Source organism: Frieseomelitta varia, unplaced genomic scaffold (assembly GCF_011392965.1).
Source record: "Frieseomelitta varia isolate USP_RPSP 00005682 unplaced genomic scaffold, Fvar_1.2 scaffold_845, whole genome shotgun sequence".
Lineage (NCBI taxonomy): Eukaryota > Metazoa > Arthropoda > Insecta > Hymenoptera > Apidae > Frieseomelitta > Frieseomelitta varia.
The window spans coordinates 54,531-65,910 of record NW_025110640.1 but is presented as its reverse complement, the minus strand read 5'-3'; the positions used below and the strand labels follow the sequence as shown (position 1 = coordinate 65,910).

Below are 11,380 nucleotides of genomic sequence, written 5' to 3'. Positions count from 1 at the left end.
TGTCGAGGGTCAATGTTGCAATTCCTTTTAATCGATTTATCCTATTTTTTAATGTTTAGTGCTATGAAAAGACTTACTTGATATTTGTTTCGTTATTTTACCTTCCACTAGAGTTTATAATTTTATAAAATTTAAAAACATCGAAGAGTTATTGCCTGCTAGTGTCGAGGGTCAATGTTGCAATTCCTTTTAATCGATTTATCCTATTTTTTAATGTTTAGTGCTATGAAAGGACTTACTTGATATTTGTTTGTTTTTTTACCTTCCACTAGAGTTTATAATTTTATAAAATTTAAAAACATCGAAGAGTTATTGCCTGATATTGTCGAGGGTCAATGTTGCAATTCCTTTTAATCGATTTATCCTATTTTTTAATGTTTAGTGCTATGAAAAGACTTACTTGATATTTGTTTCGTTATTTTACCTTCCACTAGAGTTTATAATTTTATAAAATTTAAAAACATCGAAGAGTTATTGCCTGCTAGTGTCCAGGGTCAATGTTGCAATTCCTTTTAATCGATTTATCCTATTTTTTAATGTTTAGTGCTACGAAAGGACTTACTTGATATTTGTTTCGTTATTTTATCTTCCACTAGAGTTTATAATTTTATAAAATTTAAAAACATCGAAGAGTTATTGTCTGCTACTGTCGAGGATCAATGTTGCAATTCCTTTTAATCGATTTATCCTATTTTTTAATGTTTAGTGCTATGGAAGGACTTACTCGATATTTGTTTCGTTATTTTATCTTTCACCAAGAGTTCATAATTTTATAAAATTTAAAAATATCGAAGAGTTATTGCCTGCTAATGTCGAGGATCAATGTTGCAATTCCTTTTAATCGATTTATCCTATTTTTTAATGTTTAATGCTACGGAAGGACTTACTTGATATTTGTTTCGTTATTTTATCTTTCACCAAGAGTTCATAATTTTATAAAATTTAAAAACATCGATGAATTATTGTTTGATTCTCGATGGACTAATATTTATTAGTGGATCGTTGGAATATGGATGAGATTTTATCGGAGATATTTTTGTCGTCGTTTATTAAAATCACTTATCTGTTAAATCTTTCTTCAGTTTTCTGAATGTGCTGATTACCAGAGTGTCTTGATTACGTTACACTCGGGACGAATTGAAAGTTTCTAGTACGCCACGCTTTCTTATGCATTCGATTATTAAATCCAATATCTGATTTCGATTTCACTTCGACGAATTGTATTACTTCAAAGAACCACTTCCACTTCGTAAATATTCACTCCTCTCTTTTCTCTCTTTTTTTCTTTAGGCTTCTAATCAGCAATTTCTTGTTCATTCTCCATTTTACATCTAATCGAATCGCACTATTGAATACAAAGTATAAAAAAAAAAAATATGTGTCTTTAATTTCCAGAAAGTCAAATACGAGAGTATTCGATTTTTACTCTTTCATGATTATCAAATCCAATATCTGCCTTTAATATGACTCCAGCGAATTCTATTACTTGAAAAAAACCATTATATTCACTTTCATTTCGGAAATACTCGTTCCGTTTTCTTTATTTAATCCTTCAGTGGACTTTCAATTTTTAATTTAATACTTGGAATTTATATCAAATTGAAAAATAGAAAGAAATTTTTCTATACAGTATTAGAGATAATAAAGAATTACGTGAATTTACTTAATAACGATGAAAACTGTGTCTCACGTGTTGATGTAATTATCAACTTGAAATTAAATGGGTCCACAGCGGTCTCAACGATCCACTTAAGGGGCAAGCTCCTGGCCAATACTAATTGCTTCTCTTCGATTCACAGCTCTGCACTGCCCTGAATCGCTTCACACCTAAATCGCACCTAAATCGTATTTTTTTAAAAATGTAGAAACGTAAAGAACGGAACAACGAGTGTCTTCAATTCTCGATCTCGCAGAAAATCAAATATGGCAGCATTCCTCGTAAATCTCTCGCAGATGCCGCGAAACAAAGTTGCTCCGCTCTTCAACGCTGGTCGTTCATCCCCCGTTCGCATCGGTCACCTCTTCACCGACATCACGTCATCGTCATCGTTCTCGCAGTCATCAAGACCTGAAACAGCACCTCATGTAAAAAAAGAAAAAGAAATAAAAATCAAACGAGACATCAGCTCGATTTCTACTCTCTGCTTGCAGCAACGTAGCTAGATCGATCGTCCATCAAGATCGTCGAAGCGACGTGATCGTTAGAGAGTGTACGTTCGCGTAAAGATCTCGGGGGAGAGAAAGGTTTGTGGTTGCTGGTGAGGGAGGATTGACAAGCCTCCGGCAGGGCAGGTCTCTCGGGGCGAAGCGAAGGAAAGCGGAAGGACAGAGGAAGCGGCGGAAAGGGAACCAGGTGCCCCAGCTACCAAGGAGGGCCTAGCACCTGGCTGTGTTTTGTGGCTGTTGACAAAGGGGCGGGGAGGGGGGGTGACGGGTAACAGCACCTAAGGGCGGGTGGGGGGATGCAGCTCGAAAGGGTGGCGGCATGGAGGAGCCCTCGCTGGAGGCTCTCATGCAGGCGGGCCTCATCTTCGTGGTCGGTGTCGCCATCATCCTATCGAATCTCCTCATCATCGCTACCTACCTTAATTTCCGTGGTGAGTGCTTTAATAAGTTTTATCTCGGTTTTCAGGCGGATTCTCGAGCGATTGATTTATTTAAAATTTGTTGAACAACGCGAGTCTCGGATTTATTTCTGTCTATCCTCTTTTTTTTTTTTTATTGTAGCTATTAGGAACGTGTAAACGTGAATTTTCTGGTGAAATTGGCGTTGATTTCGTCTTTGTCAGACTATTTTGATTGTAATTCTGAATATCATAGGATATTTAACCTGTACGTTATTTTAACGTTTTGGACGAGAATGGACAAAATGAATATTCCTTTCATTGAAAAAACGACACACGAGACGGGGGATGACAAATGAAACGCTAAGTTTAAAGGAGTTTTTTTAAAGGGAGAAGTTTTTTTAGTCTTGAGATTTATATTAATTTGCCACATGAATTTATTTAGCAATTCTTTAATTATGGAAATATTAATTTGCATAAATATTTGCTTGTTAATTGAATGTTCTTGAACGATCTTGTTACATAAATACACGTATATATAATGCATCATCATTAGGAGTATTAAAAATTCTTGAATCAATATTGGCAAAAGATTTTTTTTATCAAAATATATTTTCAGATCAAAACAACGATTAACAAACTTAACGATTCATTAAAACTTAATGAACCTTTGCGTATACTTGACTAAATTTTAGACAGAATTTGAGCGAAACAAAATTATTTATTAACACTGTCATTATTCTAGAATCGTCGTTGCGATATCTCGCACTTTCTTACTTTCTTTCTCCTCGCGCATTCCCTTTAATTCGAACCGTTGAAAAAGCAAAACCGTAATTCTATTTTGACTGAAAAACCGAACGTCCGGTGATTCACACCCGAGGTAAATATAAATGAGAATCACACCGCATAGGTCCCTCCGAGGTGATAAACTACTACTTGCTGTCTCTCGCGTCGGCGGACCTTCTTTGTGGTCTGCTGGTGGTTCCGCTCTCGGTGTATCCAGCGTACGCACGAAAATGGGTCTACGGGGACGTCGTGTGTCGTCTCGTTGGCTATTTGGAGGTTACTCTCTGGGCGGTATCCGTCTACACCTTCATGTGGATCTCTGTGGACCGGTACTTGGCCATCAGGTACGTCCCAGTCGTAAAATTCTTTTTTTCTTATCACTTTGTGATATCAACTGGTAAAATTTAAAAGCAATTCTAAAGAAATCTAGAAGTTTGTAAAATTTAAAAATTTACTCTTTTCTTATTACTCTTCGAAAGAGTTTGGAAAGAATGTCGAGTACATAACTTTTTAATATTTGCCTAATTCAAGAATATGTAGAATATGTTAGGTATACGATTAATGGCTATACAATTGGAGAAAAAGTTTTGCGTACATAGATATATATGTGTAGCTCAAAGTGTATCTATAAACGAAAGGAATGGAATAATATTATATCGTAATAAATGATGTATGCCTCATGCTCTTTGTAATAACTTTACTATTTATTAGTTGACAAAACCATGTAGGTTAACAAGTTAGATCTACTAATTAAATATAGACCTAAGGTGGACCGATGTCAAGATTATAGGTAAACTAAAATCTAGACAACCTTCAACAAACTTTCGACTTACGAACGAATTATCCATGTTATTTATTAGAACACAAACTCTATACCCTCGATTCTTCGTTTCACTATCATAAATTCAATTTCAACCTTCAACTCTTCTAGCCACACTCTTTGTTCATAAGTAACGCTTTGGAACTTTGTTTGAAATCTTGTGAAATTATTACGTTACAACGTTAAATCTCGTCAATTATGAATAATGCTTTATTTGATTTACTTAATTACTTTATTTGATTATTATTTTATTTGATTTACCTAATTACTACTTTACTTACTTTAATTACTTTATTTTATCCAGTCGATTAAAAAGTTTCTCAACAAACTTTAAAATCGAATAAATATGGGCATTAATATATCTCTGGCAAATAACTTTAACAGATTTTTCTTTGCATTTTTAATCCTTATACGATAAATATTCCAATACATATAAACACTAATGGACTGTACTTTACACAAACTACATATATAATACAGGTAAAAATGTTTCAGACTCTACTCTTAACACTAGAACTACCAAAATAGTCAAAATGGCCATTTCTGTTGGAATTTTTGTAGATAGAAAACAGTGTACTTTTGAAGATTTAATTAAGATTAAAAAAAAAATTTGAAAAGCTTTAATTAATTTAAAGATTTAAATTATTCGTAAAATATATAAATACAAGCTTGTGTAATCGAATCATAAAGGTTTTCTAGTTCCTTTCTCCAACGTCTTCGAATGGGAATTATTATGCTCCGCTGCACAAGTCGGTAGTTTTAGTGTTAATTTCGAGCTAACTTCTCCCAGTGCGAACTTCAACTAACGAGGCAATTTGCTTTCGCAGGAAACCATTGCGTTACGAGACCGTGCAGACGAAAACCCGATGCCAGTGCTGGATGGTCTTCACGTGGATCAGCGTGGCGATGATGTGCTGCCCGCCTCTCCTAGGTTTCCAAAAGCCGATTTTCGACCGGGAGGCGTTCATCTGCATGCTCGACTGGGGCAACATGGCTGCTTACACCATCACACTGTCGATCCTCGTGCTAGGGCCGTCGGTCATCACCATCGTCTATACCTACAGCTACATCTTCACGATGATGAGGCGGCTAAAATCCGGCGTGCTGATACACGACAAGGAATACGCGACCGCGCTCTCGGAAAACCTGAGCAATCCAAGTCATATCGTATCCTTTGTCCTGGTGATGGCTTTCTGGGTGTCCTGGGCACCGTATGCCGGTCTCCGGATATACGCTGTCGTTAACGGACCGCCGCAGGTAATTTAAACGTCGCTCGTCCTTTGTCGCGCGAATGCTGTTGGAATACATATCTATAGGGGAAAGGTCAGTCTCGATGTGTGTTGATACGGACGTATATTCGCTCTCTTTCTCTCTCTCTATCTCGTTCGAAATGTTTCGAGAATTATAGCTTTTACGCGGAATGAAAAGCTCGTGTGTTACATCGATATCCTTCTCTTTCTATATACATTTCTATGTCTCTTTCACGCGGTGCGTTTTTTTTATTTTTTCTTTCCGCGTGTCGGTTAAAAGTGTGCGTAACTCTGCTATCAATATTTTCTGCTTTAATCAAGATTTCGAGAAGTTGTTAACACGGTTTTGTAATTGTGTCGATGCACACGTCGCGCTGATTTTATTATTTTACTTTGATTCATCGTTATGGGAGCGATTTAAGAAAAGAAGCAGCAAACGGCGCATCTTTCAACCACTTTTATTTATAAATACTTTTACTTTTTAACCACTTGCGCTGGAAACTATGGATCGCGGACCATAACGAGCATACCAAACCGTATACAATAATTCGTCGCATTCTTTTTGAACTCGTCGGTACGACATCACTGGATAGAAATTATTGAAAAGTAATAAATTTATTATTTGTTTTGTCTGGTTTATACTTAAATATACTTAAAACTGAAAAAATATTGCAATTTTGCGACAAAAAAATTCTGGATATGCGTGGATACGTTCATTTCAGCGCAAGAGGTTAAAGGAAAAAAACCACATAAACGTTAGTTGAAAGGTGGTTAGCGATACGAAGAAACAATATTCTTAAAAAATAAAAATGACGATTGACAAGAGTAACAATTAGATAAATTCCTCGATATAATACTCGCTAATACTGTATCCATCTATCCATCTAATCCATCAAATAATAATATTCCATAGTCTCGTGTAACATTGTCGATGTTGTAAAAAGGTATACCTTTGCTTGATATTTTAAGTCGCTCGAATAATTCACAGATTTTAATGATTCACGTTGCAGGTACCGTTTCTCCATTTCGCGGTAGTGTGGCTGGGGGTGACGAACAGTTTCTGGAAAGCGGTGGTCCTCGGGACTCTGAGCCCGCAATTTCGTCTGGCCGTTCGCGTGCTCTGTCTGACGTTGTGCTGCCGGCACAGGCGACTTCCGCCGGAACTGCTTGGCCTCGACGACGACGATTAAAAAAAAAAAGAAAGAGAAAAAAACGCCAAAAACGCCTACGAGAACAGAAGGGGAAACGCTTTTTTCCTTATGCGCGCTACGAGCGTTTTACAACACGCGCCCCATTCCTAGAGCATCGCTTTTCACTCATTCTCGGCATTCGAGGTCGTTTCTTGCATCCGCCGCAAGAGTTCTCTCTCGGAGCCCTCTTCGACCGCTGAGACTGAGATTCTTTGTTCCGAAAGGCGCTACCCACTCACCAGTCCGACCGATCAGAACACGATCAGAGAACACGAGCGAGGTCTCGAAAAAGAAAAAAAAAAAAAAATCTTCCGCAAGACAGAATGACTTCTAATCAACGAACCCGCCAAACTTCTTTCCCCGCTTCAAACAGAGAAGAATCCTTTCTTTCCGATTTCGGCTTTCTTTCAGGAACGATCATCGAGATCTTCATCCCGTCTATCGGACGCGCGTCGATCACGATTGCTATTTTTCCGTTTCTGTCTTCGCGCCACGGTGGACGAATTATTTCCAGCCGAGCGAACGATCGATCGGTCGGCTAAAATCTAGCAAACATCTCACGTAAGGTGAACGAGCGATCGAACAAACCGCTCGATGATAAACTTCGGACACTAATTGTACGATTTTTTTTCTCCTTCGAACCGGGTATCGCTCTCGTGTCAGTTCGAGTCTATCCGAAAACCGTCAAAACCTCACCGCGTGCAATTAGGTATCGAATCGAGAGGCGATTCGAGAAAATTCAGAGAATAATAGAATACAGATCTAAAGAGACATGTGCACGTGTTTCATCGCTTCTTTGTCAAACTATTCGGATCGTCAATAAAGAAACCGCGCGAAACTGTTGGACTATTCCTTTTTCTATACGACTTCAATTTAACTATAACTGATTGTATCGCATATACATACACTGATACTGATATACTGATATACACGATCACGTGTCTGCTATTAAAAGAATCGGCGTTATCGACGGGAGCGTGGGAACGAGCGTGGTGCACGATCGAAAGAAAGAATCGAGGACTCAGTCTGGTGGGGCGCGTTCGTCGCGCCGCGAAGATTCTCGGAGGGAAATGAGGGACACGGTCATCGCGAGCGAATCGTCGACCCTCCCTCCCCCCTCCCCCCTGCTCGTTCTCGCGACGATTCGCTCGACGCTGATCGCCGCAGTCCGCAGATCAATTATAATCGGAGACGCTCTATTTATCTCCTGTTTTCCGCTTTCTTTCCTTCTTGAACTGTGGCACGCTGTTCGAAGGTCGGCGAAACGCGGAGAGCCTCTCTCGCGCGTTCCTCTCCTCTCCGTCGTTTCGCAACAGCGTTCCCAAAGAGAGACCCCCCAGGGATGGGTCTGATCCCCGAATTCTCGAAACTCACGGAACTTATCATTTTATTTCGCATAATGTTGTTTCAAAGTACGAACAAAAGTGAAGGTACAAGCAAGAAGGTGAAACGTGGAAAAGTACTTGCATCTGGAACACATTCTGGATCTAATTTACCCGTTCTTGTCTATGATTTATCGAACAATCTCTCAGTGGCGCGCCGAAAAGAAGCGAATTCGATTCTCAATTTCTCGCGAACGATTACTTTATTCGTTCGTACTTTCTCTCACCTGAAGACAGTCTCGACAGCTCCGTGTCACGAAAGACGTGCAAAGTCTTTCGAAACTTTCCTGGACTATCGAGGAGTTTCGAGTGACCCATCCCTAGAGAACACTATTTATCGTTGCCTATATCTACGTGGTAAGCTCACGCTCAAAAAACACACAAGTATCTTACGAAGCGAGTCGCGGTCTTACGACGACGTGTAAGTTCGCTCGATCCGCGAAACAACTTGTCGATCGAGGAAAAAAAAAAAAAAAACGAGGATCGTAAAGGATGATCGTGGATGACTACGCCAGGCGAACACACGAGATACAAGAGAACACTAGGTCAATTAACGGAGATGCCTCTACGAATGCGACGCCGCGTCGATCTGCGCGCCCGTAGAACGCCCATGTGAAAACGAACGACTCGCGGACGGGAGCTCTCGATCGCGATGGCTACACGCTTTTTTTAACGCGCTTCCTCCTTTACTCGGCCTCGCGATCGGCTTCCCTTCCAGTCTCTCTCTCTCTCTCTCTCTTTTTTTCTCTCTGTTTCCTTCTTTCTGGTTTTTAAATCGAGCTTTCAGCGACACGCTTCATTTTCTTCCATTTCGTGAATTTATTCTTTCGGATACGATTGTTGAATGTTATTATTATGTCAGATGTGAGGTCTTGAAAGTTTCTGTGGTTTCAAGTGTTTCATTTTAAGAAAAGGTAATTCTGTTGAGAACGATTGATTTTGTTGGACTAACTTTGTTGTGTTATATGAATTGGTGGTTTGTTCAAAGAATACGAATTCAAGAGTTACATCAAATCTCTTTGATAACTGTTTCCCTTGCAGAGGTTTCTCAGGTAAATATTTAATGTTCTTCTGTTTTCTTTTTTTTTTTTTTTTTTTTTTTTTTTTTTTTTTTTAGATATAGATTTAAGAAGCGCAAACCTCCAAAGTGAGGTTTCTCGATTCAAACACAAGCAAACTTTCAGGATAGCCTGTACTCATTTTTGCAGCAACTTTTCAAGTAATCTTCGCAATTACTTGATTCAGAACAGTGCTATTACTAAACGTTCCTAGAAAAATCTTTCTCTCATTCCGATGTATCTTTCTGCTCGAACAGACAGAAAATTTCTCTCTGCTTAGTTTTCACAGCTGCAGCTAACATTTCCAAATGTAATTTCGAGCGATCTTTCTTTTAGTCGAAGACGAGCCTATTCCTCGCCGGCGAAGAAATGAACGAATCAGAAATGATACAACTCGATTCTAGATCTGCATCTGAAAATAAACGACTGGCCGAGGACAAAAACTCGATTATAGAGCGTGAAATTGAAAGGTAGCCCATCGTACGCGAACTCGCAGTTTTCCAATTAAAATGGTAATCAAACTTTCACCGGTGGCTGCGTTACGTGATCGTGATCGCGGACGGAAGCAATAAAAGCGTCGGATTAATTGAATGAACGTAGAAGGAGCTGCGAAAGAGCACGGTCGAAAAAAAGAAGTGACTTTCGTTCGTTGGAATCGAATCGTTGGACGATGAATCTCGCGTCGTTATTCCGTAGTTATTCGCGAGTTATTCCATAAATCTGCCGGACGCGAATCTAATTTGAAACTCGCCCCAGTTTACGATTCAGGCTCGATCGGCAAACGGCCGATTCAAACGGGCAAAAAAGCTTGGGCGGAGATCATTCTCCGTTGGTAGAGAGAGAAAGCAACCGGGTTATTAATAAAACGCGCTGTTCATTTATAAACCTAGTTGTTTCTGCAGCGAATAAACTTCGTTGTTTGAGTACGAGCGTTGCGCCGTTTCGCGATGCTTTTATATAGCGAAACTTCTCGTTTCCGTCACGATGATATTTATGCATCGGCGGTGTACGCGCGTGCGCTACACGTAATTGGCGCGAAAACGCGTGTAATTAATCGTTTCGTTAATTAGGCAGAGTATCGCCGTTTGTTATGAATAACTGAGAAATGAGAATCGTCTGTTGCAGAGATGTTTCCTGACTTTTGTTCCGTTATTGCTGAAATTCTTCAGCTAGTTTGCTTTAATTGTGTTGTTTAATTGTTGAAGTGCTGCGTATCGTTTAGCAACTTTCAATTGTACACGTGATAATTTATTTCGTGTGTCAAACGTGATTTTAATGGACAATATATAACAATTAGTAATTGCAAACGGAATAGCAAGAGGAATAACAGGTATTTTTAAATTTCCTTTAAAGAGGAATAACAAGTATTACTGAATTGAAATGTTTGAAAAGTAAGAAGATATCAACAGAGAATACTCCAATTTTTAAGTGCAAGAAGATACGTTGTAACAAAATTGAAAGCTATTGAAACGAAATACTTTTTGATAACTCTGATAGTGAGTTAATAATGAAACTAAAAACGAGGATGGAATCTTGGAATCAATAGAACATGAAAGAATAACATTTAACGAATTGTTATTAAAAATTTAACAGGCTTGTAGAGAATGTGTCACTTGGAAGTTATAGACTGTTCCATCGATTTGTAAGTACATATGTTGTCCTCGAGATTCAGGAACGTTCTCAGAAGCAGACGTAGCATCGACTGTATTACTTTTTGGCGTAATTTGTTTATTATTTTAATTTTTTAAAGTGATCCAGTAATTACTTGACACACATTACGTGTCTTAAATAATATAACGATGCTTAAATTACTTTATATTTCACAGAAAATTACGAAAGAGGAGAGAAATGAATTACTACTATCTAAATTTGGCAAAATTGACAAAACGAATATGAATATTATTGAAAAGAAGAAGAGGGAGAGGAAGGAGAGAGAGAGAGAGAGAGAGAGAGAATGAAGTACAGAAAAAATATTGTTCCCGCTAACGCTCGAAAAAAAAAAGCGATGCTCACGCGCAAGCAAGTGGGCAAAGATCCTGAGATTTCTTTGAATGGCGAACGTTAAAAAAAAAAAAGAAACCCTGTTAAAAGAAAGAAATCCAATACGCAAATCGGTGTCTAGAAAGTCTCAGCTTCTACTCTATTTTTTACTCTAGACTTCGTGTTTTATTATACTTACTAAGGCTCTTCTAATATAAAATAAATTGTAAGAGAACGCCCCGTTCGGGGCTACGAATACCATTAGATGCGCGACGGTAATTTATCGTGCCATTTTGATATACCAAGCTATAAATTAAAGGGTTAAGGTGCCCGGAGGTGCTCTGAAAACG

General features: G+C 38.6%; 1 protein-coding gene across 1 annotated transcript; it reads left to right on the top strand.

Moving 5' to 3' along the window:
- The first annotated feature begins 2,446 nt into the window (after positions 1–2,446).
- Positions 2,447–11,140, top strand: LOC122536529 (G-protein coupled receptor 52). Its single transcript, XM_043668961.1, has 4 exons — positions 2,447–2,597; positions 3,475–3,694; positions 4,998–5,427; positions 6,431–11,140. The coding sequence occupies exons 1-4, from the start codon at positions 2,486–2,488 to the stop codon at positions 6,608–6,610; spliced, it is 942 nt and encodes a 313-aa protein (XP_043524896.1). The 5' UTR covers positions 2,447–2,485; the 3' UTR covers positions 6,611–11,140.
- The last annotated feature ends 240 nt before the right edge of the window (positions 11,141–11,380 follow it).

Coding starts and splice junctions, on each gene's coding strand:
- LOC122536529 (XM_043668961.1), top strand. CDS start 2,486: ATGGAGGAGCCCTCGCTGGAGGCTCTCATGCAGGCGGGCCTCATCTTC. Junction 2,598..3,474: donor TACCTACCTTAATTTCCGTG/GTGAGTGCTTTA, acceptor CACACCGCATAG/GTCCCTCCGAGGTGATAAAC. Junction 5,428..6,430: donor TCGTTAACGGACCGCCGCAG/GTAATTTAAACG, acceptor TTCACGTTGCAG/GTACCGTTTCTCCATTTCGC.